This window comes from Mustela putorius, unplaced genomic scaffold, assembly GCF_011764305.1.
Source record: "Mustela putorius furo isolate JIRA1106 unplaced genomic scaffold, ASM1176430v1.1 tig00004039_pilon_pilon_pilon, whole genome shotgun sequence".
In the NCBI taxonomy this organism is placed as follows: Eukaryota; Metazoa; Chordata; class Mammalia; order Carnivora; family Mustelidae; genus Mustela; species Mustela putorius.
The window spans coordinates 86262-113275 of NW_025422174.1; the positions used below are offsets into that span (position 1 = coordinate 86262).

The following is a 27014-nucleotide window of genomic DNA, read 5'->3' on the forward strand; positions in this document are numbered from 1 at the left end:
CTAGAACGGGCTGCAGCCAGAGCCAGCACGAGAGGCAAGGCATCACCGCGCACAGAGACACCGCACCAGCGTCATGTGGCATGTGTTTTTATGTAGGTAGAAAAAAAAGTGCACAGAACAGTGAGGGTGTGGGGAGCAGGTATGTCCTGGCCTGTCCTCTAGTTAGTGGGACTTGCAAGGGCCCGCCTGCAGTCAGCGGGGTCCCTCAAGGGTGGGAATAAAGTGGAGACCTCAGGTAGGCTGCTTTGCAGTGCAGGACCCACCTATGTGGTCTTGAAATTGGCCGGCCCTTTTGTGAATCTGACCCTAGAGAACTGAAGAGTATAGAATAGAGTACCTCGGGGGCGGGTCTCTCCAGTGGGTGGGGCTTCCCAGGGTGGGCTGGGGAGAGACCCCCGGGCTCAAAGAGCGTGGCCGAGGCCGTGGGGTCTTTTGGGGGAAGGGTGGGGTCATTAGGGCCTTGGTCTCTCGCGGGGCCAAGCCCCGCAGGCGGTCAGCCGAAGAGCTTGACGAAGCAGGGCTGGCAGTAGGGCTTGCCGGCGCGCTCCTGGAAGGAGCCCTTGGTGAGCGGGCGCAGGCAGAAGGTGCAGGTGAAGTGGTCCGGGTGGAAGCGACGGCCCAGGGCCGACACGCAACGGCCGGTCACCGGGAGGCCGCACGTGGCGCACAACGAGCCGCGCCGCGCGTGGAAATGGTTCTCGCACAGCGGGCGGCCCTCGTGCTCGAAGAAGCTGCCTCCCGAGAAGGGGGCGAAGCATTCCTGGGGGGGGGCGGTAGCGATAGGACAGGTCAGCCGCCAAGCCCCAGGCCCAAGCATTCGCTTTAGGAGCTTGATAACCCAACGTGGGAACCCCCCTGCCCACAGCGCCCCGCGACGCGAGGCGCCTGGCCTCGAACACCTGAATCAGTCGCCCGCCCCCGGCTCCAAGCTGGGCTCGCTTGGGTCGCGCTTGGGGTCCTCTCCCCACCCCCCAGCCTCGCGCGGGGCGCACCCTGCAGACGAAGCAGTCCGGGTGCCACAGGGCGCTGAGCGCCGAGATGTAGTTGTCCAGAATGGGGCCTTGGCAGCCCTGGCAGCGCGGCGCGAACAGCTGCAGGAAGTCGCGGCGGCAGTAGGGGCGGCCCTCTCGCTCGTGGAAACCTGGGGCGCGACCGAGCAGAAAGAAACAAACCTGCGGGCTGCCCCCGGGCTTGCGAGACCTGACACTGTGGGGCCAGACGAGGGCGGCCAGAATGCGCAGTCGAGAAGGAGGGACCGGGTCTAGGGTGGACGGAGGAGACCGCAGGGGCGCGCGCGGGGGAGAGGGGCCGAGGGCGGGGGACACGTTGTAGGAGGCTGGACCACAGCGGGCTAGGCGGGACCCTGAGCAGACCCGTATCTTTCCAGCCTGGAGCCAAGCTCTCACCCTCATCTCCGAAGGGCTCCCCACAACTGACGCAGCAGAAATGCTCCGGGTGCCAGTGGGTGCCCAAGGCAGTAACCATCTTCTGTGGAGAAGGAACGGGGACACTCAGGGAGGCCCTCCATCCCTTCTACCGTCCCTCTCCCCCCGTGATACTTCCGTGAACGGCTTTAAGGAGGAGTTTGAGGTGCTGGAGACCCAAGTAGGCACTTGGAAGTCAGAGAGAGTGGGCGGAGTCCAAAGGGCCTAGGATGAGGCAAAGGGGCAGGGCTTGGGTGGGGGTGCTCTGGGAAAGGCGGGGCTCACGTGTCTGATGGGTTGATTGCAGAGGCCACATCGTGGGGAAAAGCGCTCAAAGTAGCATTCAGGGCAGAAGGGGGCTCCGTCCTTCTCAAAGAAGCTGCTGCCTCCCAGGGCCATGGAACAGCCGCCGCAAATGAAGTGCTCAGGGTGCCAAGCCCGGCCCAGCGCAGTCACCACCTGGAGTTGGGGGTAAGGCCTGGGTCAGAGTAGCCCACGGGCTGCCATGTGCCCAGGGAGCCACGGTTGACATGGGACATTTCAAGTTTTCCTTTTTCTTTTTCTCTTTTTACATTTGACTCCCTTGGCTCATTTCTCCCCTCCCTCCCTGAGAGGTGAGGCTGAAGAACCTAATGTTCGAGTCTGTAAGCGACAGATTCAACCCAGGGCTTCCAGCAGCACAGTGCCTAGGGCCCTCAATAATTTTAGGAGCCCATGAAAATGCTGCAATTACTTTAAAATCAGAAGACAAAAATGAGCTAGAAGGAAATGATTTTATGTATAATATTAATATATTCATCTTTACACCAACACAGTCATAAAGCACAATTTTAAAAATATATTTTTAATGGAGGAAGGGGCCCAAGAAGATGAACGTGCCTAGGGCCCACAAGGGTCATAATGCCACCCTGCTTTGCTAAGATTGGAAGTTTTGGAATGGAAGCAGGGCACCAAATATAGCAGGAGGATCTAGGTCAACCACTGGGCACAGTTGTCATCAATAACATCTACTCAGTCCATAAGCCAAGAATAAGAGCTCACAAACCAGATGCTAGTGGAGGAGAAACTGTCCTTGTTGGTGCCGAGAGATGGTGGGTGGTACCAGTAAGACTTTTGTGAAGACTAAGTGAGATGGAGGTTTATAAAGGAGCTAATACAGTGCCTGCACACAGCGGAACCACAATAAATGGTAACTGAGTCAGAATTCTCATCCTGCCACTTACGTGCTGTGTGACTCAGAGCTTTAGTCTCCTCATCTGTAAAATATGAACAACGGTAATACCCACTTCCCAGAGTCATTTATTAAAAGGGAGCAGCACAAAGTCTGGCTCTCCATAAGGATAGGTCCATGGGTCTCTACCTTTCTACTCACAGGGCCCCACTTACTTGCCCAGCAATAGGTTTATTACAGGAGCCACAGAGACCCTTGGTCTGGGTAGGAACACCACGGCGGCTGAGATCAGACTGCAGCAGCCCCAGCATGGTGTCTAGGCTGCCCTTGCTGGCCGGCCCTGGTGAGGATGGGGAGTCCTCATTCACAGAGCTTGGCTCTGGTGGCTGGGCTGACCCAGACGCTGGAAGCTGCGGCAAAGAGGACACGAGAGTTTAGTCAGCAAAGCAGCAGATGTGGAAGGTCCTAAAAAGGGGTTGGGAAGCCACAAATCCACACTGGCCCACACCCCACCTGATTCACATGGTTTTGGACACGGAAATCCGACAGCGAAGCCATCAATCTATCCAACTCCAGGGTGGCGGAGGTTGCTGAAGGCTTTGGGAGAACCGGAGACGGGCTGGGAGGGCTGTGAAGAACACAGTCTGTATCAGCTCTGAGTCCCCCGGAGGAAGGCATGCTGCCCTCCAGTAACGCGGGTGTCCATCACTTCTCTCCCAGCTCTGCCAACTGTGTCAAACTCACAGGCTGGGCCTTTTCTTGTCCTCACATTGGTCCTCCTTCTGTTCCCCTACAGTCTCCTTGCTTGGAGGGAACTGAGACATTATTTCATCTGCAGAGAGGACAGAAGAGCACTGGACATGGAGCTATACTCTACCCCTGCCAGCTGAGACTCGTGTCCCTCTAGCGCTACCCTGCGAAGAGTATACGCCTCAGTCTCTGCCCTTTCCTGCCCATTCCCCATCCCATCAAGGCCTGTCTCTGTAACCTGGTACCTGTGATGTTGAACTGGGTAGCATTAAGTTCCTGAAGCAACCGGTCTAGCTCACAGAGCCCTGTGCCCAAGACACCGCTGGAAGAGGAGAAGGGAGGGGCCGCAGGGGCTGCAGGCTTTGGGGACCGAGGCTTGCAAACCGTACTGCAAAACAGGGTGGGAATCTGTGTTCAGGGGTGGAGAAGGCCAGCCTCCTTACCTGAGTCTCAGCTGGATTCCCCATCTTCCCAGTTCCCAGGCCCCTCACCTGTATAGATGGTCCTTGTCCCCAGAGGCTCCGGAAGACTCCCCAGACCCCGTCTACAGAGAGGACACATGTGTGGGACGATAGGCCTGTACTTTGTCCCACTCAAACAAAATCCCTCTAGCCTTAGCCAAGCTTGGCCCTAGTGTTACCCCAATCCTTAGTATTGGCTCTCACCTGTGGTTGGTGGCCATAGGGCAGGGGAGCTGTGAGAGGCTCTGGGGTCCGCTCTTTTGGAACCCCCGACCTTGGCATGTGTGAGGTGGTGGTCTCCAGGTCAGACAGCAGGGCATCTGCAGGGAACAGGCCGCCAGGGTGAGCCATTGAGAGGTTAAGGTTAGAGCAGAGACAGGGCCTTAAGAGATTAGAGGGTAAGGGTTCCAAGTAGGCTGTAGTTAAGGAGAGCAGAAGCCAGTATTAAGAGCAGAGGTCAGAAATCAGATGCAAAAACACAGGCCAGACCGAGGCAGAGAAGTGGAAGGGCAGCAAGGAATATTTATGGCCAAAACATACCAAATGGCTCATCTTGGGAGTCCTACACGAAAGCCGCCTGATTCTTTCATTCTCTGCATCTTCCCTGATGCAGTCAAAATTGACTCTTTACTCAAGCCAAATCTGGCTTCCCTCCAAATTGCTCAACTGGCTGTACGCCTGGCACCCAACTTTCTGATCGGATGCTCTTTCTGCCCACTGATTCCTGCCCCCTCCTGCCCCTAAACAGGCCCGCCCAGCCCCGGCCCATGTCCAGGCACTGGCTCCCACCGTATTCTCCTCATTGGCAGGTCTGCGGGGACCTGCTTTCTGATGGGCGTATTTTCCACAGGGCCGTTACCCGGCGGGGCAGCACCCACCATCACAGGGTGCCTGAACCCCTTCTCTAGCCCGGAGAGCACAGCCTTCTGTCCCTTTCAATAGACCAGAAGGAGGAGATGCCTGGGTCCTCCTTCCTCCCCCAAGACACCCCCCCCCCCAGCTCTCGTTCCCAGATGCAGATCCTTTAGACCCTTTCCTTCCCACAACCTAGAACTCCCTGCGCCTTCACTTATCTCTGAGTACCACAGTGGAGCCCTTACCCTCCCCCGGCATCTTGGCACGCATCCATTTTCTTTCTGTCCCCCAAACACCCGACCCCTCCCATATTCAGGGGCGCACAACTCTTTTCTTCCCCAAACCCTGAGATGGACCTGTTTTCTTCTCCAGAATGTGACGTCATAGTCTGCTTTCCAGACTACCTTCCCAATGCCCGGACCCCAGACCCCTTTGACCCCTCCTTCCCCAGCGCCCCCGAGCCCAGGTGCCCGCGGGTGGGCGCTGCGCCCGCCCGCCCGTTCGTCGGCAGCTCGCGACGGAGCAGCTGAGCGAGGGAAGGAGGGAGCGAGCGGCCGGTCCCGGGAGAGGCAGGAAGGGAGAGGCAGGAAGGGGGACGTGGAGTCGGAAAGGAGGCGCGGGCAGAGACCAGAACCCAGGAGACCCGAGGCGGGGGTGGGGAGACGAGGGGAGGGCGCGGGGTTCCCAGCAGCGCAGAGCGGGTCCGGAGGGCGGTGGGGAGCTGCGGACCAGGGGACCCGAGCCCCACTCACCCAGGTCCTCCATGGCGGGGCGCGGGCGCTCCGCGCGGGGCGAGCAGGGCGGGGGCTGTGTCCGGTGGGGGCGGGGGGCGGGGGGGACGTCCGGGAGTTGGAGGCCCGGCCGTGACCATGTAAGGAAGCCGGGACCCGCTGGGATGGGGCTGGGGGGGGGCGGGGGTGCAAAGAACGGGAGAACTCGGGGTGGGGGCGAGTACGGGAGGGAGGGCCGCGGCCCACCCGGGCCCAGCCCGCTCGGCTGCTGCCGCGGAGGCAGCCACACCCCAGCCTCGGCCTCCGCCGCCGGGAGCTGGGGCGGCCAGAGCCCGAGTCAGAGAAGCGGCTCTCCCAGGCCAGGATCGGACTCTTAGACACACACTGAGGACCCCAAGCAAACGCGTCCCAAAGCTAGCAACCGGAGTCCTGTGTAGAGTCCTGTGCACTCAGGCCATTCTTGGGATACTTGCTCCAGACAGAATTTTTGGGTTGACGGCAGGAGTAATGGTTCTAAGGATCAGGCAACAGGTTCAGAGACCTTCCGTTAGAGACCCTAACAGGGACATGAACAGAGATCCCAAAGGGCACATCTACCAGAAACAGAGACAGACAGACAGACGCAAGGAACTGTCCCACCCTCTCAGCCAGGACCTTCTCTCTCAGACTTGGAAACAGACATAGACATGGGCACACTGAACTCGGGCCCAAACCCCATGAAGCCTCAGCAGAAACATGCCCAGGCAGCCAGACCACAGCCAGCCTTCAGGACAAAGCCCTTCCTTCCCCGACACTGAGGTAACCCAGACCTGTTCCAAAAGAGCCCTTTCTCGAGATACTGATGAACATAGACACTCGAGACACAGAGTCCAGTCACAGCGGAACCTTCCCTGGCCTGGGACCTTGAGAAGTCAAAGTGGAAATGAACACTTAGATATGTACGGACAGACACAGTAATGTTGCAGCCACTGGACTGTGGGTCTCAATCCACATGAGTCCTGGACTGTGGCCCTCAGGCCAGCAGCAAGCTCAAGCGACCTGGGAAGCTTCTTAAAAATACCGATGCCCAGGGTATCCTTCCCTCAATCCAGTTCACTGAGGAAGGGCCTAGACATCAACATTTTTAAAAGCTCTCTGGGTGATTCTCATGCACAGCCTGAGGACAGAGAGCTGGACACAGAAGCACAGTGACAGCAAGAGCCAACCTTAGCTCCCCAGACCCAGTCCAGGCACACTCCTCAGTCAGGCTAGTGAGCTGGGATCCAGGTGATAGACAGACCCTGCCCTGAGAGACCAAAGCACAACATAAGCCCTTCCCTTGCCTGAATGCACCCGGGGCTCTGGCTCTCTCGGAGTGAAATTAAGGCAGGACCTGCCTTAGGGACTCCAGGAACACAGCAGGTCCTCCCTTAGGCCAATAGCAGAAGGCTACTTGGCCCAAGAGATGAAAACAGACCCAGACTCTGAAGGCTCAAGATGGGTGAAAGACACTCAGTTAACAGTAATGCCAAGGCCTTGGACATACTTTCCCACACTTACTGCATTCCCTCAGCCCAGCCCCTTCATCCCTGACCAGAGTCTGTGTGTCTAGGTGGGTATTTGTCTGAGCAATGAAGTTGCGTGAGCAGGAAGCAGGCTTCCCCCCACATACTCTATTCTATCCCAGGACTCCAGGAACTTACTTATTAAACTCCTACATGCTCGGGGTAGCCTATACTGAGATACAGCAACCTGAAAAAGATCCTGGTGGATTGGGGGGGGGGGTAGGGGGAGTCCCACAGGAAAGTAAGCAGAGACACCACACGAGTATCCAACCCCGAAGTTTTTAATCTCAACTCTGGAAGGCTAGGCCAGGCCAGGTGCCTGACGCCCTGGGCTGCTCTCCTTCTGCGGGCCGCATACTCCAGCTGTGGCCTGGCCTTCTCACTCCCGCGTCTTCAGCCCGCTGTCCTGGGGCAGAGCTCCATTCTCTCATCAGTCTTTGACGGTAACTTCTGCTCGGCCTCCTCTCGTGCTGCCCGGAAGGAGTCCTCCTTCATAGCCGACCCATCCCAGGGGACATCAACAGTCTACGCTGGAACCCTTGCCCCCCATTTCAACCCCCATCACCACAGCCAGTAAAGCCTCAGTCAGGGGCCCTGCCTCCTCTCCTGCTGCCTCCACAAGCCCCACTAAGGCCAAGGCCCGCTTCCGCGGGCACTGCCCTGGGCCCAGGGTCCAGCGGGCACAATGGGCAACCAACCGGGGCCGGCCCAAGCGGAATACCTCACCCACGGACTCTGGGCCACCATGGGGTCCAAGGTGGATACGGCTCACAGCCTCTTCCAGCTCCTCCTCCAGCCCAGGCAGCAAGAAACGGCCAGCAGCCTCCAGGGCCTCCTCAGCCTCTGAGCCCAGCAGGGGCTGGCCTGGTGGGGGAATTGGCCCCAGGGCCGCCCCACAGCCCCGGCAACCATGCAAGTGATGCAGGATAGGCCGGGCTGCACTGGGTGACAGGCCTCGAAGCGGCACCAGGTCCATCTGGGCTTCAGCAAAGCTGCCGGCTAGCAGAGCCCGGAAGAAAGGTGAGGCAGTAGCTGAGGCAGCGCGCCGGGCAGGGAGCCGTAGGCCCGAGTCCAGCAGGAAGTGCAGGTCAGGGGCTAGGATAGGGGCTGGGCCCAGCAGAGGTTCATAGAGGCAAGGGGATGGGGAATCTAGGTCCAGCGGGACTGGAGATAAAAGGGCTGGAATCGCCGTGGGAGACACCAGGCCTTGGAGGCAGGAAAGGGAGTCTGCAGCAAAGAAGAGGAACAGTGGATGTGGAGCTGGCCGAGTTAGTGCCGAGAGGAGGAGACGGAGGCCACCCTGGTCCAAAAGTAGCCGGCGCCACAGAGAGGGTTTCCTTTGGGAAGAAAGGTGAAAACGGGTGACACTGCAGAATAGCAACTTTGCTCCCCTGACCCCTATGAGACACCCACATCCTCCTCACCGACAGATGAAGGGAAGGGTCAGTGCACAGGCCACACGGTCCTCAGGGCTTCCAGAGAGCAGCAGGTGAGTGAGGGCACCCACTCCAAAGGGTGATTCAGCCTGCACGGTCAAGTTCTGCAGCAACATCTCACCTGCGGAGATGAACAGAGCCGATCAGCTTGAGAGTTGATGTCCCAACTCCGGCAAAAGCCTTAGGGGACGTAAGAGGGGATGACTGCAGGCCCTGGAGAGAAAGGGTCCAGATGCTAGGAAATAGAGGTCAAGGACAAGAACAAAGTGTGACGGTCAGGAAGTGCAGTCGGAACGCAGAAGACAGAGCCCGCCCTTGCAGTGCTGGGAGTAGTGGGAGGTCACGGGGCCTCAGCTGTGGGTTTTCTAATCAGGATGCCCCGTGGGAAGGCAATCAGGACAATGCAGAACCAAGAGCAGAGCAGATGAGATAAAGCAATACAGACAAGCACAATTCTAAGTTGTTGGGGCTACACCTGGTGTTGGGGTATCTGGGCCCCAAGACTTGGGCAGAGGATGGGGCAGAACTTTGCATCCCGGGAGTCCCTCTCCTCCTCCCATGTGCTGGCTGAAGTTGATGGTTAGGCTGGAGAAGGCAGGGAGAGCCATGAGTGGCAAGGTGAGGTTCTCGGTCCAGAACTAGAGGGGGATGGACCTCTTATGGGAGACACACCCAGCTCCCGGTGCTGGCGTCGGGCGGGCCGGGCACGTAGTGTGGGCCAGTCATCTGGAGCAACGCCTAACACAAGCCAGGCACGCAGCAGTGCGGCACCGTAGCTGCGCACGAAGGCCTCGAGACAGGCGGGGTTGCAGGTAAGGCGTGCCAGGATGCGCAGTGCACGTGGGCTCGGTGGGCCCGGCGAGCCTGTCACATAGGCCAGCAGGCCACACAGGGCTGAGCCGGTCACCAATGCCCCACTTGGGTCGGGAGCCTGGGAGAATCGGGACAGTAGCAGCAGCGCTGGCCCCTCACGGCCCCAAGGCTCCTCAGAGGTGGCTGCAGGGCTCCGCCCTGGTGTGCGCAGCGTGCGAGGCGTCCGCAGTGAGGTTGGGCCCAGGGTGGGGCTGGTTGGCTCAGCTGGCTCTGGGGGTGGTGGAGGCGGGGGACATCGCTCAGGGGACCAGTCAGGAGAGATGTCTCCCGGGCCTGCGGCGTAGCCCTCAGAGATCAGCCACGACCTGCAGAGGGAGAAAGGAGAGACTGAACCCAGAGCCAAGGTAATGGAGCAGGGCCAAAAGAGCGGTCATGCAAAAACAGGTGCCTGAAGCCAGGAAGAAGACGTGGGGCCAAGGGGAGATAGGAAAGAAAGAGAAATGGAGGCAAAAAAACACCCAACTCATTTAGCAATTACTGATGCCTATGGGCCAATTATGTGCCAAGCCCAGTATTAGGTACTGGGCACAAACAATGAACAAAACTAAAGTCCCCATCCTCCTAGAATTTATATTCTAGCGAGGGGCAAACAGAACAAAATAAAAAAGGCCCAGTGAACTGTCTGGGTCCCAAAGTTCAGAAGTGCTGGGGTAGAGCCAAGGCCAAAGGTACACCTGGTGGTCTTGCCCAGGGAGAATGAGTCAATAAGAGTCCTACTGAGACCGAGTTGGGGGGGGATGAGGGTAGTGAAGAGCGCCAGAGCCCTGCATCCTCAGCAATCAGGTGGAGACTCGCCTTAGGCTTCGGAAGCTTCCGGCCTCTGCCCTCTCAGGGGTCCGCTCCTCAGGGAAGTCCCAAGAAGCAGCTTCTCTTCCCTCTTCTTCCTCATCACCAGCATCGCCACACAGCTGCCCAGCCAAGAGCGGTACAAGTCCCAGAGCTTGTAGCCGGCCCAGGGCTCCAGTGTCATACAGGAAGCCCACAAGGGCAGCCACGACACGAGGGTGCCAGGCACTGGCACGCGGGTCCCGCAGCAGACCCATCAATAGCTCCAAACCACCTGCATCCCGCAGCCGGGCCCGGTTGATGGCCTCCCGGCACAGCAGGCACACAGCCCGCACCAGGGGCTGCTGGGAGGCTGGGCCAGCTCCATTAGGCCCCCTACGCCGTCGGAGCTCACCTAGTAGTACCTCCACACCACCAGCATTGCCCAGTGCAGGCCGTACAAGGCCTTGGGCACACAAGTTGGCAAGGATCAGGATAGCTGCCTCTCGTACTGCCTTTTTGGGGTGGGAGGCCAAACTGACCAGTGGTCCTAGCCCCCCACCCAGACTTAGCTGCTCAGCACAGGCCCGGGAGCAACCTCGACTCAGCTCCAAGAGTGCACGCACTAGGGCCAAGGTCAGCGCAGGGTCTGGGGCAGCGGCCAGAAGCTCAGCCAGAGGGCGTACTGCCCCCTGCTGTGCCAGGGCCAGGCGGTGCTGGGGTGAGTCCGCCAGGTTGCGGAGGGCACGCACCACACTCTGCAGGCATTGGGAGTCCTGGCAGGCTGTCAGGCTCTCAACGAGCAGAGGAACAGCACCTGGAGAGGGAAGAGGAGGACAAAGAGGAAGCAAGGAGATAACCACGCCCCTCCGCCACCCCAAGCCCCAGCTGACGCCACACTCATAGCCTTCTCACCCGCAGAATGGATGTCCCCACAGCTCTCAGGTTCCATAGCTAAGTTCCCCAGAGCCCGGGCTGTTCGGTTCTGGATGCTGTCTGTCTTCACACATTGAAGAATAGTCACTGCAAGAGAATTTGGCCTCTTGAGGGTCCTACCTCTTCGTGTCTCTCTCATTAATGACCTCAAGAACGTGACCTGAGATTGTCAGGGAAGGCCTTTGGAAGAAGCTAATACCGGATAGGTCTGGAAGGTTAAATGGGTCAATATTTGTTAGGAAGATGGTGGATGCGGATGTTACAGGGCATTTCAGATTTGGAAGCGCCCCTTGCCAAGGCCCAGAATTGAGATCCAGTGTCTGTGCCGGGCCTCAGAATACCAGGCCGAGAGATCAGGCAGGACTGGAATATGAGGGCCCTGGGAACCACACAGGATCTCAAGAACAGTAGGGCTGCGATGCAGTCTGGCAACCAGATTGAGGAGAACGGATTATAGAGAAGGAACAAGGCAAGGGAAGCAGCAGGAGGCTGTCCCCGTTGTTAAGGTGGGAGAGTGGCCTAAACCGAGTCAGCTCCCAGCACGGCCGTCCCGGGCACCAGTCCCCGAGCACGGATGCGGGAAGGGTGAATGCGGACGGACTCGGCAGAGATTCACCATGAGGAAGAGCGGCCGATGATGCGCGTCACGCGCTAACAGCAAAGCCAGTAATTTACTGAGGACTTAATGTGCCAGGCCTCCCGCCAAACACGTTGCGGCCGATGCACGGGAGGCCAGGAGTCTGTTCCAGCTCCGGCAGCCGGTGCTCCCCACAGGGCCACTGGGAGGCGCCAACTGGGCTGGTAAACAGAAAAGCCTGTTTTGTCTTTAAGATTTTATTTATTTGAGCGCGCGAGAGAGGGCGAGCAGAAGCGGGGCAAGCAGCCGACGCTCGCGGAGCAGAAAGCCGGTGCGGGGCTCGGATCAGGACCTGAGCCCAAGGCGGGCCGGGCCGACCGAGCCCCCGGGGCCCCGCGTGTTCTCCTCCGTTCGGATTTGTTCTTCTCGCGCTGGTTTTTAGGGACTCGCAGTGCCAGCCCGTCCTGGGACCTCCGGCGGTGGGAGGGCGCGATCCCTCCACAGTGGGTTCTTTCTCCCTGCAGACACAGGACACTTTCCGGCCCCCGGTCGTGGAACGGTCGCCCTCTGCAGGGCCACGCCGTAGGCATTAAGTGTCTGCTATAAACCCTACAACCTCATAAATCACCTACAAGTCACCGCATCACCCCTGGCCTCCACCGGCCCGGATTCGAGGAGGCCATCGACACCCAGGTCCTAGCTGCAACGCTCTGATCTGCTCAGGTTCAGGCGTCATCTCGAGAAGGCCGGAGGGTTGGAGAGGCACGGGGGTCTCCGCTCGGAAAGGTCCCGCCTTCCCGCGGCACCACGAAGAGCTCAAAACCCCGCCCAGGCCCGGAGCCAGAAGTTGCAGCGCGCGGAACCCTTCCAGGAGAGGAGGGCGGGGCACTTACCCAAAGGGAGGATGCCTCCGAGCCTGCGCACTTCAGCCCGGCACGCCCCTTCCGTACAGCAGTTGGCTAGGATGCTGAGCGCCAAGTCCAGAGTCTTGCGCAGGCGCGCTGGTGGCGAGGGCGCCGACGCCGCCGCAGCGGAGGGGGTAGGGCCCGGCGAAGGGGCGGGGCCAGCAGAAGTCGCTGGCTCGACGGACGAGGGGGCGGAGCCGGCGCCAGCCTGGGACGGGGCGGGACCCGCTGCAGCCGCTCGCCGTAGCAGAGCGAGAAGGGGGCGGAGCCCGCCGCGCGCCCGGAAGCGCTCGATTCCCCCTGCAGCCTTGACGTGGCGCGTGCGGAGGGCTAAGAGCGCACGGCCCAAGGGTGTCTCGTTGGTAGCTGTGTCCTTTCCCCCACCTAGACCCTCCCCGGCCGCCGCCGTGAGCTGCGCGAGGCAGAACGAGAGCGAGTCCGTGAGGGTCGGTTTCGCAGCCGCCATCTTGGCTCAGGCCTAAGGCTCCGCCCCCCTCCGCGCCGCTCCTCCGGAGGAGCGGAACTGGAGGAGAGGGGCGTGGCCAGGCACCTCCTCTCTGACGCCTTTTAAGTGGCGCCACCGCAGTTAGTTTGCACGTTGGAAGTCGTAGTTCTCGGTCCCGGGACTCTAGACGGTCGCGGAAGGCACTAGAGAGTAGTGGTTATCTAATCGCTGAGCAAACCCAAGCGCGTGTGGTGCACGCTGGGGTATGTGGTCGGCGCCGGGCCGAGCGCGCCCGCGTTAGGACAGAGGAGGGGTCCAGGGGGCTCGCAGCGGACTGGTGCCTTTGGAGAACCCAGGCATCCGACCTGGGGCCTCAGGACCGTGCGGCTCCAGGGGCCGTGGCTACTCCCCCCCCCCCCCACCCGGCGTGTTCACTACAGCGACCGCCTTTTCCTTCCAGCTCGCTTCCCTGCCCCACAGGGATCGCCCGGCCACCGACGTCCGCGCTGACGGGCTCAGACTCGGAAGCCAGGCCCGCAGGATGAAGCGCCTGACAGCGGCGGCCGATGGGAAGCTCTTGCTCAGTTAGGTGAATGAGAGGGTTAAACCTACCGAGACCGGGCGCTGCCACTTCCTAGAGCGGCATTTCCGGTTCCGGGGCCGGCCCCGGGCCCCACCCCACCCTGGGTGGGGAAAGGCTCGCGGCGACCCTCCCCTTCCGAGCGGCGTGGCTGGCGTCTGGGAGAGCTCTTTCTCGGCTGCGCCGTAGTGCGCGTCGCCGGAAGTGGCGAGGGGAGCCGGAGGGGGCGGCGCGGGGCGGGAGGGGGCGGCGCGGGGCGGGGCGGGAGGGGGCGGCGCGGGGCGGGGCGGGAGGGGGCGGCGCGGGGCGGGAGGGGGACGTCCGGATCTGGGGCGCCCGGAGCTCCGCGCCCCGCCCCGCCGTGTGCACGCCCCAGCCAGCCTCCTGGGAAACAGGCCCGAATGCCGCCGGCGGTCAGGCTCTGGCCCAGGGAGGAAGCCGTTAGCAGGACCAACTGCCTTGCGCTCCCCAAGGCCGCGGAGTGCTGGGAGGTGCGCTGACCGGAGCCCGCTTCCCGGGCCTCTTTCACGCAGAAGTGATGTGGGAAACAGAGGCGGAAGAGAAGTGGTTCCACTTCCTTGCTGCCCGCAGACCCCGGGCAAGCCCGTGAGAGAGGCAGAGGGACGTTCCTCTAGGGACTCGACGGCCTCAGTGTTACTGCTGGGCTGAGGGCCAAGGGCGATCCTAGCTCCACCCACCCCCACCCCCGCCGTGCTCAGGATCCTGTAAATCTATTTTAACATAAAAATTCTTTAGAAACTTCCTTTAGCTCTGTCCCCTAAGATACATGTTAGCAATCGTCCCCCAAGCATATGACCCACTGATCCACATCTTCAGGGCCTCATGTCTAAGCTTCCACTAAACAGTAGTGGTCTTTCCTAGTAACCGCTAGCCCCCGCAGGATCCTGGAATCCTTGTTTCCAAAATACCTGGGAGAGGCTTACACTAGCCCTAACCCTCTCCCAACTTGAAAGTATAGAATGGGCCCTCCTCATGACCCCACGGCAGCTCTTTCTGCTCACAGGTCATGTCCCTGTACTTTAAATAAAACTACCTTTTTGCACCAGACATGTTTCAAGAATTCTTCCTTGGCCATCAGCTTTGAACCCTAACCTCTCCCACACATCAAAAGCAGCCATGCAGGTAAGAATCCCTACTGTTGTTCAGAGTGTGACAAAAGTTTCCAACGTGGCTCAGATCTAGTTAAGCGCTACCAGGTACACACTGGTCAGAGCCTATACCTCTGCCCTGAGTCTGGCCGTTGCTTCAGCCTCAGCTCCAACCCTGTGCAACACCGTGGTTTCCCACTCAGGCCTCCAGCCCTACAAGTTCCATAAGCTCCTGGAGTACAGGGAGGCTTTTGGCTGCCGCTTCAACCTGGTTAAACACCAACAGAGCACATCAGTGAATAGCTCCATACCTGCTGAGTGTGATAAGACTTTCAGCATTAGGTCCATTCTAATCCAGCACCAGCTCACACACAGGGGCAAGAAGCCCTACGGCTATGGGGACTGCAGTAAGAGCTTCAGCCTTAGCTCTTAAGTTTTTGTAGGTCCAGCACTCACACAGGGATGTGCAGCCCTTACTGCTGTGCCTGGTCTGGTGCCAGCTTTGGGCACAGCTTTTATATGCTCAAGTACCAGCATTCACACACTGGAGAGACTCCTTGTAATTGCAATGAATGTGGCAAGAAGTTCACCAAAAGCTCATACTGTCTATGGCACCAGCATACTCATAAATGACTAAGCATTGTGTGGCTTTGGTGAGCACACCCAAATCATTGAGCACCAGTGCATCCACTTGGGTGAACAACCCTATGCCTGCTCAGAATGTGGCGAAAGCTACTACCACAGCTCCGTGCTCCTTAAACACCAGAGCTCGCACACAGGCCAGATGCCCTATAAATGCTCCAGTTGCAGCAAGATTTTGTAGACAGTTCAGATCTGCTTCAGCACCAACATACTCACACAAGCCATAAGCCTTACACTTGCAGTGAGTGTGGCAAGAGCTTCACCCGAGTTCCCACCTGCTCATCCACCAGCTGGCCCACAGTGATGAGAAGCCCTGTGTCTGCAATGTGGCATTTACCAGCAGCTCCAGCCTGGGCCAGCACCAATAGATGCAGCAGAGCAGTGCCCTGCTGTTATCCCTGGCAACTTCCAAACTGGTTCTAACTTTGGTCCAGTCCTCAAGGAGCCTGAGCATCACTAAGTAAATCTTCTTCCTGCTCCTCTAGGGCTGTTGATTCATGAACTGAATCAGGGAAATCCAGGCTGGAAGAATTAGAACAGTAGAGCCTTCAAAGAGCCTTCCTCCAAAAGAAGGCTTAGCCCTGTTTTTCGAGGCCCCAGAGACAGAACCCCAGCTGGAGGCAGTGTTTTGCATGGTAGGAGCTACCCTTGACTGGCCCAGCTGCTTCCAGAGGTAGGAGACCTTTGGCTGCTGCTAACCAGATCCCTTTACAGGCCTAAGGAATGATGGGATTAATCATTCCAAGAGTAACAACTGCCTCCTCCCAGAGGAGTGGAACCAGATGTCGGGCACTCCTGTGAGGAACACAGTTTGTGGGGGGTACCTAACCTCCATAGGGGATCAAAAGGAAGTCTGGGTTCTGGCAGAAGGACCAGAGAATTTGTACCTGGGAATGCTATGTGAACTCTGGGGATGTGACCCCGTGAAAGGACAGTCTTTATGGAGTAAAGCTAGGGCTGGTGGGCCCAGAGCCAAACCAAAGGACCGGGAGACCTGTCTGTTGTGACATTTTTAGGCAGTAACAAATGGCCCAAGGTTTGCCATCTTCCCCTTTCCCTTCTCTAATCCCTTCTGTTGTGGGGTCCCCAGATCCTTTGTCAGATCCCTCCACAGAGAAAAGGTGGTAAAGTTTCACTTGTGCATCTCATAAAGTTCACATTGAAAACTGAATGTGGCTCTTTTGCTTGGGCATTGGAGAGAGTTTCCTAAATAAATGCAATTTTGGGGGGAAAACTTATAGAAGCCAGAGGGAGGCTTCCCAAAGCACTACATCATCTATTCCCAGAGCAGAGTCCAAGCTGTGAGGGACTTCTTTTTCCTTCCCATAACTGCTGTGTTCCTGGGAGAAGCCCCCGCGAGTCTTTATGAGGTTGGAAGAGGCTTAATGCCCACCCTTGTGTAACCTTCCACCATCAGCCCCATGCATGCAGCACACTATCCCCAAATTTTGCCTCCTTTTATCAGGTTTGCTGCATCTGGAATTATATTTAGGTATAATAGGAGTAAAGGAAAGGAATGTGGAGCAACCCCTCTCTCAGCTTCTAACAGAATGTCCAGGTCTCTCTCTTCCTAGCTATGTGAGCTTGGACAGGCCTACCTCTTCTGATCTTAAGTTTCTTCATGTATAATACAGGAATGATGACGGCTGCCTCTCAGCATTGTGTTGAGGATCCATGCGATCATGCTCATGATGGACCTGGGCAAAGGGGTGACTCTAAACCTCAGCTCTCCTATATCCTTCAAGTCTGGAGCATTTTTGCTAGTAGTGTCAGTTAAGGAAAGCACCATACCAGCTTGTGTGCTAGCTCCCCCATAAAGTTACAGAAAAGAGCAAGCAGACTTTGTCCTGGGATAGCTTTGTGTCATGAAGGAGACGGACTCAGGACCGTTAATAACACAGAGTGGACAATCCCGGCAGTGGAGAAAAGAGCTTGCCAGGACCAATCCGCGAGGCTTCACTGAGGTAACATCGGATTAATACTACAAGCTGGCAGCAACATGGGGATGGGCACGGGGACTTCCCTTGATGAGGGGAAGGATTCTTGCTATGTTTCCCATCAGTGGCACTTCAAAGAGCACAAGCTAGGGTCTGAGTCGAAGGCCTGAATCCCCAGCACATGCAGAATTGGCACTCAGTAAATAGTTGTTACCATAGGGTCCTGCTTATACTGCTTACCTGTGTTGGGTCGTTCCTTCTTCAAAGCTCTATTACGTGTGCTACAAAATCTGTAATTGCATACGAATATTAGGTATATGGTAGAGTTAGGCCTGGGAGATTTGTTTGCAAATCTTTGGAAGCTAATTTCTCACATTAAGGCAAGAATTTCTGGGCTCCGTCTCCTCTCAAATTGCTATGTGCTAGTAAATCTCTTATCTCCTCCTTTAGGCAATATTTATTTATTTATTTATTTTAGTGTGTCTATTGCTTTTATAATCCTAAAAAGATTAAAGTTGGGGTGTCTGGGTGGCACAGTCTGTTAGGTGTACAACTGTTGGTTTTGACTCAGGTCTGATCTCTGGGTTGTGAGATTGAGACCCACATTGGGCTCTGCACTCAGCAGGGAGTCTGACTGAGTTTCTCTTTCACTTTCCCACTGCCCCTCCCTAGCCCCTCTAAAATAAATATCTTTTTAAAAACATTAAATTCATATGATGATGACTGTTATCCATTTATCCCTCATCTATGGAGAAATTAAAATACATCAGTATTTATTTTAAATGGTTTTTACTACAAGAAGAATAATTGTTTATTTATGTTTAAAAAGATTTTATTTATTTATTTGGCAGACAGAGATGACAAGTAGGCAGAGAGGCAGGCAGAGAAAGAGGGGGAAGCAGGCTCCCCACTGAGCAGAGAGCCGGATGCGGGACTTGATCCCAGGACCCTGAGATCATGACCTGAGCCGAAGGCAGAGGCTTTAACCCACTGAGCCACCCAGGTGCCCCAAGGATAATTGTTTAAATAAACACACATACACAGTAAAATTCAAAACAAAACACACAGTGAAGTTTGCTGTCTCTGGTCTAAGCACTGTGTGTGTGTGTGTGTGTGTGTGTGTGTGTGTGTGTGCGCGCGCGCGCACATATTGACACAATGGACCCAATATTTAAATCAGGAGATTTCACATCCCAACCTAGATTTCTAGTTTGGTGTTTCGGGGAGGAGAGTGGGGAGGTGGGCCAGAAAATAACTCATTCCAGGTGCAGGGTTGAAGTTCCCAGGGCTATTAACTTCGGGTGAATCCTTGGGCAGGGGTAGAGACTAGGGGATCATTCAGAAGCAAGTTAGGGTGTGGTTAGCCAGATCTAAAACATACAGAGAGCGGGGCTCAGGGATTTTCCCGATCGCAGCTCTTCATGGAGAGTGAGAGCGGGAGAAGGGGCAAAGAAGTCCAGGAATAAGACAGACTCCTCTAACGTAGCAGGACACTCCCCTTCCAAAGATTTGCAAACAAATCTCCCCTCTCCTGCTGTCTGATTTTAATCTTAGTGGTATGAAGATTTCTGGGAATGTCTGAGGTAGGTCCTAGGTTAAGGGCTAGAACTCATGGCTTAAGAATCTCTGATTTCTGGGAAATACCCATGGAGCCTGTCTCCCCCCACATGCTGTTCCAAGTCCTGAACATACTGCATCTCTCCTCCTGCTTTAGCCCTTGTGCTGCAGTTGCTCAGAGTTGGAAGGGAGGTGAGGAGTGACAGAGCCTCATTTGGGCCATGACTGTGAAGAACTTGAGGATGGAGAAGCTTCATGAAAGAGTAGTAGCCCTCACTCCTGTTATCATCTCTGAGCACAGTTCTGACCCAGAGGGCTCCCTGTTTCTCCCTAGAGTTAGCTGGAAGATGCCAGGATTGGAATTCCAGCACCCATAGCTCAAGATACCTGCCACCAGAGAATCCCACACTTCTCTCCTGGACCCCACGGGTCCCACCAACACAACTCATTTACCTCTCTCCACCAGTGTAAGTTCTCTGAGCTAACCACAGACCCTAAGTTCCTAGAGGTTCCCTAACTGATAAAGAGAATGTCCTACCATGTGTGATATGTTCTTGTGCTGGAGTGCAAAATCTCCTGCACTGGGGACTGGGCACAGGCTTGCAGACCAGTAGTGGTGGGTAAAGGACTTTAGGGGGGCCCCCAAACTGAAATCTGGAGCTGAGGGGGTGTGCGTACAAACTGGGGGTGGCTGGTGGTCTTAGAAGCATAAAGGCTAGAGACTTGCCTGAACCTGGAAGCGAGGACTGGGAATACTGCTGTGGGGCACACATTGTAGGACGCTGAGGTTTTGAGCAGGACAGACAAAACAGAAGCAGTGTGGCCTACAGGGCTCACTAAAGAACAGACTGTGATCTCTCTGTTCTGAGATAGAAGTTTGGTTACAGTCACGCCTGCTCTGACTCTTGGAAGATACATGGAAAACTCCAGGGAGAGACCCCAGAGAACAAAAGCCCCCAAAAACCAGGTTTCACTGAGCCCATCCCCCGCCCACAGGGTGCAGAGCAACTCTGCCCAAACAGGGTTACCTGGGTACCAGCACAGCAGGCTCCTCCCCCAGAAGACAGACTGAAAGATCAAGAGGCTGAGAACCTTAAGGTCCCTATAAAACAGGTGCATCTTGCTTCAGTTGTGGTCAATAATCTGGATTCTGTACATTCCCTCAACCACTCCTCAACAGAACGACTAAGAGGAGGAACTCCCAACACAGGAAAAATTCAGACTATGACCCCTGCCACAGAAATAAAGGATATGGATACAAGCAAGATGTTGGATATAGACTCCAGGGTAACAGTTATGCAGACAATAGCAAGGTTGGAGAAAACCATTAATGGCAATATAGATTCTAAAGGCAGAAGTGAGAGCTGATCTGGCAGAAATTAAAAATACTATCAATGAGATCCAATCTAATCTAAATACTCTAACAGCTAGGGTAAATGAGGCAGAATAAAGAATTAGTCACCTAGAAGACGAACTGATAGAAAAGAAGAATCAGGAGAAGGCTTGCAACAAATAGCTTAGAATCCATGAAAACAGAATTTGAGAAATAAATAATGCCACAAAACATTCCGAGGTGGGAATTATTGGGATCCCTAAGTGGACGGACAAAAAGAGAGGAGTAGAAGACATATTTGACCAAATCCTAGCTGAGAACTTCCCTGATCTGGGGAATGAAATGAGCATTTGTGTTCTAGAGGCAGAGAGAACACTTCCCAAGATCAAGGAGAGCAGACCAATGCCCAGGCATGTTATAGTGAAATTCACAAATCTTAAAACCAGGGAAACCATCTTAAGGGCAGTTAGGGGGAAGAGAATCCTTATGTACAGAGGGCAGGACATTGGAATAACATCAGATCTGTCCACAGAAACCTGGCAAGCCAGAAAGAGCTGGCAAGACATTTCAAAGTGCTAAATAAGATGAACGTGCAGCCAAGAATACTTCACCTGGCAAGGCTGTTAGAATGGGTGGAGACATAAAGAGCTTCCAAGACCAGCAAAAACTGAAAGAAAAGGTGACCACTTGCTGGCCCTGCAAGAAATATTAGGGGAGTTCTAAAAAAGGAGAAAGCCGTCAAGAGTGATACAGATCAGAAATTTACAGAGACAATCTATACAAACAAGGGCCTCACAGGCAACATGATGACAATAAAATCATATCTATCAATAAGCATTCTCAACATGAATGGCCTAAATGCTCCCATGAAATGGCACAGGGTTGCAGATTGGATGAAAAGACAGAACCCATCCATATGCTGTCTACAAGAGACTCGTTTTTGAACCTAAAGATACATCCAGACTGAAAGTAAAGGGAAGGAGAGCCATCTTTCATGCCAACTGACTTCAAAAGAAAGCTGAGTAGTAATTCTCATATCAAACAAACTAGATTTTAAGCTAAAGACTGTAATCAGAGATACAGAAGGACATCATATCATTCTAAATGGTCTATCCAACAAGAAGACCTAACAATTGTAAATATCTATGACCCCAACATGGGAGCAGCCAACTACAAGCCAACTGTTAACCAAAATAAAGAGACATATTGATAATAATAATATGTTAATTGTAGGAGACCTTAATACTCCACTCTCAGCAACAGATAGATCATCTAAGCAAAAAATAAATAAAGAAACAAGAGCTTTGAATGACACACTGGAGCAGATGGACCTCATAGATATATACAGAATATTCCACCCTAAAGTAGCAGAATACTCATTCTTGAATGCATGTGGAACGTTCTCCAGAATAGACACATACTGGATCACAAATCAGGGCTCAACTGACACTGAAAGACTGAGATTATCCCTTGCATATTCTCAGACCACAATGCTTTCAAACTGAAACTCAATCACAAAAAAAAGTTTGGAAGAAATTCAAACAATTAGAAGTTAAAGACCATCCTTCTCAAGAATGTTTGGATCAACCAGGAAATCAAAGAAGAACTTAAACAATTCATGGAAACCAATGAGAAAGAAAACACATTGGTCCAAAAATTATGGGATGCTCCAAAGGTGGTCCTAAGGGAGAGATACATAGCCATCCAAGCCTCACTCAAAAAATGGAAAAATCCCAAATACACACCTTAAAGAACTGGGGAATAACAACAAATTAAACCTAACCCATGCACAAGAAGGGAAATAACTAAGATTAGAGTAGAGATCAATGAAGTAGAAACCAGAAATATAGTAGAACACATCAATGAAACTAGAAGCTGGTTCTTTGAAAGAATTAATAAGATTAATAAACCACTGGCCAGACTTATTAAAAAAAAAATAGAAAGGATCCAAATCAATAAAATCATGAATGAAATGGGAGAGATCATGACTAAAACCAAGGGAATAGAAACAATCACCCAGAAATTATTATCAACAGCTGTATGCCAATAAGTTAAGCAACCTAGAGGAAATGGATGCATTCCTGGAAACCTATAAACTTCCCAGACTGAAACAGGAAGAAATTGACAACTTGAATAGACCAATATCTGGTAACGAGATTGAAGCAGTGATCAAAAACCTCCCCATGAATAAGAGTCCAGGACCTGACGGATTCCCTAGAGAATTCTACAAAACATTCAAAGAAGAAGTAATATCTATACTCCTGACACTGTTTCAAAAAAAATAGAAACTCAAGGAAAACTTCTGAATTTTTTCTATGAGGCCAGCATTACCCTGATCCCAAAAGCAGGCAAAGACCCAATCAAAAAGGGAATTACAGACCAATATCCCTGATGAATATGGTTGCTAAAATTCTCAACAGGATCCTAGCTAATAGGATCCAAGAGAACATCAAAAGGATTATATACCAAGACCAGGTGGGATTTATCCCTGGTTTGCAAGGGTGGTTCAACATTCACAAATCAATCAATGTCATAGAACAAATCAATGAAAGAAGAGACAAGAACCACGTGGTCCTCTCAATTGATGCAGAAAAAAATTTTGACAAAATACAGCATGCATTCCTAATGAAAACTCTTTAGATACAGGGATAGAGGCAATATACCTCAACATCATAAAAACCATCTATGAAAAGCCCACAGCAAATATCATTCTCAATGGGGGAAAAACTGAGAACTTTTCCTTTAAGGTCAGGAACATGACAGGAATGCCCATCTCACCATTATTGTTAAACATAGTACTAGAAGTCCTAGCCTCAGCAATCAAACAACAAAAAGAAATAAAATGCATTCAAATTGGCAAAGAAGAATCACACTCTCTCTCTTTGCAGATGACATGATACTTTATGTAGAAAAATAAAAATAAATAAATAGAAAATAAAAATAAAAATAAAAATAAATAAAAAAAATAAAAATAAAAATATAATTTAAAAAATGTGTTCCCTTAAGCCAAAAAAAATTATTATCCCAAAAGTAGCCATCTATAAAGATACTTTAGTTACAAAGTCACAATCACCTGTTTTTGTCTGCTCAGGCTCCTCTACATGTCCAGATCAAATATCTAACAAAGATGATAGACTGGGTGGTCCAGACAACAAAAATTTATTTTATCAGAGTTCTGGAGACTGAAAATTTCAAGATCAAGATGGGTTCAAGATGGGTTCTGGTGAGAGCTCTCCTTCTGGCTAGCAGATAATTGCATTCTTGCTGTGTCTTCATAGGGAGAGAGGGAGAGAAGAAGTAGAAGAAAGAGAAGAAGGGGAAGAAGTGGAGGATGAAGGGGGAGTAGGAGGAGGGAAGGAGGTAGAGGAGGGGGAAGCGGAGGAGAGAGGGAAGGGGAAGGATGGAGAGCTGGAGAGAGAGAGGGAAGGGGGGGAGGAGAAGGAGAGATGAGAAAGGGGGGAGAGGGGGGTAGAGGGAGGAGAAAGGGAGAGAGAGAGAGGAAGAGAAGGTGAGCTCTAGTGTCTTTCTCTTGATATAAGGGCACCACCTGTCAGATTAAGGTCTCACCCTTATGGCATTACTTAGCCTTCATCGCCCCCTTGCCAGCCCCATCTGAAGTAGGGCTTCAGAATCATTCTCTTGCATGTACAGATCAAATATCTATATAATGTATATTATATATATGTATCTATATATAGATACATAATATATAATGTATCATAGTCTTTGACTATATGTACAGTCACTATATTATACTATATGATATAATGTATCATATTCTTGTGTTGGAGGGCCAGTAAATGGTGTATTAAATTAAGAATATGCAGTTTATGATTATGCTGGCACAAGCCACCCACACAGAATCAGTAGATAGTTCTCTCAGCATCCAAGCTCCGACTTCAGGGACCTGAAAACTCCTGGGGTCATTGTTTTTTTTAATATGGAACACTTCATGAATTTGCATGTCATCCTTGCGCAGGGGCCATGCAAATCTTCTCTGTATTGTTCCAATTTTTAGTATGTGTGCTGCTGAAGCAAGCACTCCTGGGGTCATTTTGATTGAAATTTCAGTACACCCATGAAAAGAAAGTAAAGCCACAAGATTTATTACTTATAAATCTCAGACATGGAGGGGCAATCAACTGGGGGAAGGGCAGCCTTCTGTCCTGGGTCATGACCACAGGAGAGAGAGAGCAGGGTAGCACCTATCTAAGCAACCACCGATGTGATTGGACAGAGGTCACTAACTTTTTAAGGGCTCAACTCCAAGTAGCTATTTTAGAAGGTGCCCTGGGAGAAACAAAATGGGAACGTGGGGCAGGAATGCTAAGTTCAGCTCTGAATGTAAACTCCAGACTCTGAATGTGAAGAGGGTTGTCATACAATAAAATGCCCAGGCAGTGACTCAAAATAGCTGTTTTCTCATTATGCACTTCTGACCTGCCAAGAAGCAGGCTGTAGAGTCCACAGAGAGTCCTCAAAGAACATGGGTGCTGGTAGTTAGAAATCAGGTGTGTGTAGAAGTTGGGAAGAGTGAGAGCTTTCAAGAAGGGGACCAATAACCTTGGCTAGCCCACTCAGCTTGATTATGCCATTTCCCAGTTTTAGACCTTTTCTGAAGCTCCATCTGAAACCCCTTCCCCCATCACAGCTCACAAATTCTCCTGACAAGTAAACAACTCCAAGAATCTATTTCCTTTAGGAGGTTTTCTTAAATCTGTCAAATAATACCTTCACCCAGGCTATCCTAGGTTTGTTGATGCAAAACTTACCAACACTTACGCCTTCTACATAATGATGAAGCTGCTTTAGGATTTTGGGTGGACACCGACTCCCACAGAGGGAAATGCACAGCACAATAAGGAAGCCGAAGATACAAGATAATTGTCTATTAAAAGATCTCCCCCCCACAACCACCCCTACTCCCACTGCAAGGTTTATACACACCCTCTCAGCTCCCAACATCTCCCTCCAGGCCTGCTTCTTCTCCACTCTCTTAACAAGCAGGTAGTCTAGCTGATACCCCTTGGTTTCTCTGTTGTTATTATCTGATGGCAGCAATTTCCTTAGAAATGTGGACCTTCTGAGACTCATGGGTGGCTCAGTTGGTTGAGCATCTAACTTTTGGCTTTGACTCAGGTCATGGTGTCAGAGTCATGAGACCAAGCATAGGCGCCAGCTTCCACACTCAGCAGACAGTCTGCTTAGGATTCTCTCTCCCTTTGCCCCTCCCCCAACTCATGCGCTCTCTCTCTCTCTCTCTCTTAAATAAATAAATAAACAAATAAATATTTTTTAAAAAAGAAATGTGGACGTTCTGATAAGAGCAAATAGCTGATAACAGTTTACTGTTTTATTAATTAACTTACGGGGTAAGGCTTCAAGGTGTTTGCACTCTGAAAATATTAACTTAGTGTAAACTTCTCCAAAGGGGGAATTGATTCTTGAGCATCCCCAGGACTTGGTGCAATTGAGAGACAGTCAGGAGACAGCTCTGAACAGGAGGACTGTGAAACCTAGAGAGACCATCAATTTCAGTCCTTCCCTGGCCTTTAACTAAATCTCCCCTGTCCACTAATGTGTTATCAATCCAAGAGAATTAGGCAGGGAGAGTGGTCATTATAATACAAAGTGTGGACAAAGTAAAGAAAGCACTGATGGCAGAGGAAGGAATTGCACGAAGATCCCACATGTTAGATTTAAATAGTGAGGCAGTTTCTATAACCATGTAAAGTAGTTGGACTGGAATTTCAGGATCACGTGGTTGGGAGATAAGAGGTTTAGAAACTCCCCCTCTTCCCCACCTGGAGGATTCTGGAGACTTGGCAGGACCTTATTTGGACATCAGCCCTCAGGTATCCCCAGTCTTAAAGACTTAAGAACACTTACTTGCCCTTTCTGTTTAGTGTAGTAAAATCCCACTGCTTTGAGATTTTTATTGTCACCAAGCTTCTGACCCAGGCTTTCAAGCAATAACGTCAGGGCCATCCTAATTCTTCTGCTTAGGTGTTTGACCAAGGGTCTGCTACAGCACTACACTAGCTCAACAATTTTGCAAATATTTATTAAGCACCTCCCACGTGACAGGCACTGTTCTAGATACTTTCCTATCTTTGCAAGCATTTAAAAAATGTTCTACATGCAGGAAAGTACATAAAATCTATGTGCTCATTTTTTTTTAAGATTTTATTTATTTATTTGACAGACATCATAAGTAGGCAGAGAGGCAGGCAGAGAGAGAGGGGGAAGCAGGTTCCCTGCTGAGTAGAGAGCCCAATATGGGGCTCAATCCCAGGTCCCTGAGATCACCACGTGAGCGGAAGGCAGAGGCTTAACCCTCTGAGCCACTGGTGCCCCTATGTGCTCATTTTTGAAAGTTTGTTTGTTATTCATTCTCTGCACCCAACGTGGGGTTCAAACTCATGACCCCAAGATCTAGAGTCCTGTGCTCTTCAGACTGAGCCAGGCAGGTGCTCCATCTACGAGTGTATTTCAAAGAATAGTTAAAAGGTACCCCTGTAACCACTACCCAGGGCCAGAAATGTTGTGCTCCAGAGCACCACTTCACACCTTCTTCCTCTCTTCTAGGGCTATAAGCACTATTCTGATATTCTATATATGTAGGATGAAATTATCATACATATGAAATTTTTATATATTTATATATTATTTATATATATGAAATTTATATATACTTATAAACTTATAAATATAAATATATAATCTATGTAAATGGATTTCTAAACAATATACTGTGATTCTGCGGGATTTTGAGCCTTATGGAAATGGAATTGGACTGTATGTCTTGTTTCTTCTGAGCTACAGTGTTTGCAAGTTTTTTATTGTTCTACAGTATTCCATTGTTTACATTACCATTAATATTTATATGCATTTGACTGCTGATGACCATTGATTTCAGTTTTTGGCTATTAGGAACAATGCTTCTGGGATCACTCTGTAGTCATATACAAGTATGTGAGCTT

The 27014-nt window shown here is 52.4% G+C and overlaps 2 protein-coding genes and 1 non-coding gene across 12 annotated transcripts; all 3 read right to left on the reverse strand.

Annotated features, from left to right (window-relative positions):
- Positions 1-71: 71 nt before the first annotated feature.
- TGFB1I1 (transforming growth factor beta 1 induced transcript 1) lies at positions 72-5563 on the reverse strand. 2 transcript variants are annotated; one of them, XM_045072566.1, is made up of 11 exons: positions 5414-5563; positions 4011-4126; positions 3837-3889; positions 3591-3733; positions 3340-3427; positions 3109-3223; positions 2811-3005; positions 1710-1883; positions 1407-1488; positions 993-1141; positions 72-760 (listed from the first exon to the last, which is right to left on the reverse strand). In XM_045072566.1, the coding sequence occupies exons 1-11, from the start codon at positions 5424-5426 to the stop codon at positions 494-496; spliced, it is 1395 nt and encodes a 464-aa protein (XP_044928501.1). In that variant the 5' UTR covers positions 5427-5563; the 3' UTR covers positions 72-493. The 2 variants fall into 2 exon arrangements, with proteins under 2 accessions (XP_044928501.1, XP_012902014.1); XM_013046560.2 differs by lacking the exon at positions 5414-5563 and adding an exon at positions 4347-4769.
- Positions 5564-7201: 1638 nt separating this feature from the next.
- On the reverse strand, positions 7202-12894 carry ARMC5 (armadillo repeat containing 5). Of its 9 annotated transcripts, none has more exons than XM_045072556.1 (7): positions 12417-12894; positions 10926-11033; positions 10041-10827; positions 9027-9550; positions 8361-8493; positions 7663-8273; positions 7202-7406 (listed from the first exon to the last, which is right to left on the reverse strand). In XM_045072556.1, the coding sequence occupies exons 1-7, from the start codon at positions 12892-12894 to the stop codon at positions 7330-7332; spliced, it is 2718 nt and encodes a 905-aa protein (XP_044928491.1). In that variant the 3' UTR covers positions 7202-7329. The 9 variants fall into 9 exon arrangements, with proteins under 9 accessions (XP_044928491.1, XP_044928490.1, XP_004773861.2 ...); XM_045072555.1 differs by having other exon boundaries at positions 7658-8273; XM_004773804.3 differs by having other exon boundaries at positions 7202-8273; positions 9045-9550.
- An 11071-nt stretch (positions 12895-23965) lies between these two features.
- LOC123389856 lies at positions 23966-24073 on the reverse strand. Its single transcript, XR_006604505.1, has one exon. It is a non-coding gene; the product is annotated as a U6 spliceosomal RNA (small nuclear RNA).
- Positions 24074-27014: the final 2941 nt, after the last annotated feature.

Bases quoted from the DNA above. Each gene is read 5' to 3' on its own strand.
- TGFB1I1 (XM_045072566.1), bottom strand. The intron at 3,224-3,339 runs GTGAGTTTGACA...TGTTCTTCACAG, and splicing joins GACAAGAAAAGGCCCAGCCT to CCCTCCCAGCCCGTCTCCGG. The intron at 1,142-1,406 runs GTGAGAGCTTGG...GTCGCGCCCCAG, and splicing joins GGAGCCCTTCGGAGATGAGG to GTTTCCACGAGCGAGAGGGC.
- ARMC5 (XM_045072554.1), bottom strand. From the start codon at position 12,894: ATGGCGGCTGCGAAACCGACCCTCACGGACTCGCTCTCGTTCTGCCTC. The intron at 11,034-12,416 runs GTAAGTGCCCCG...ATTCTCTTGCAG, and splicing joins CGGAGGCATCCTCCCTTTGG to TGACTATTCTTCAATGTGTG. The intron at 8,494-9,026 runs GTCCATCCCCCT...TCATCTCCGCAG, and splicing joins GGGTGTGTCTCCCATAAGAG to GTGAGATGTTGCTGCAGAAC.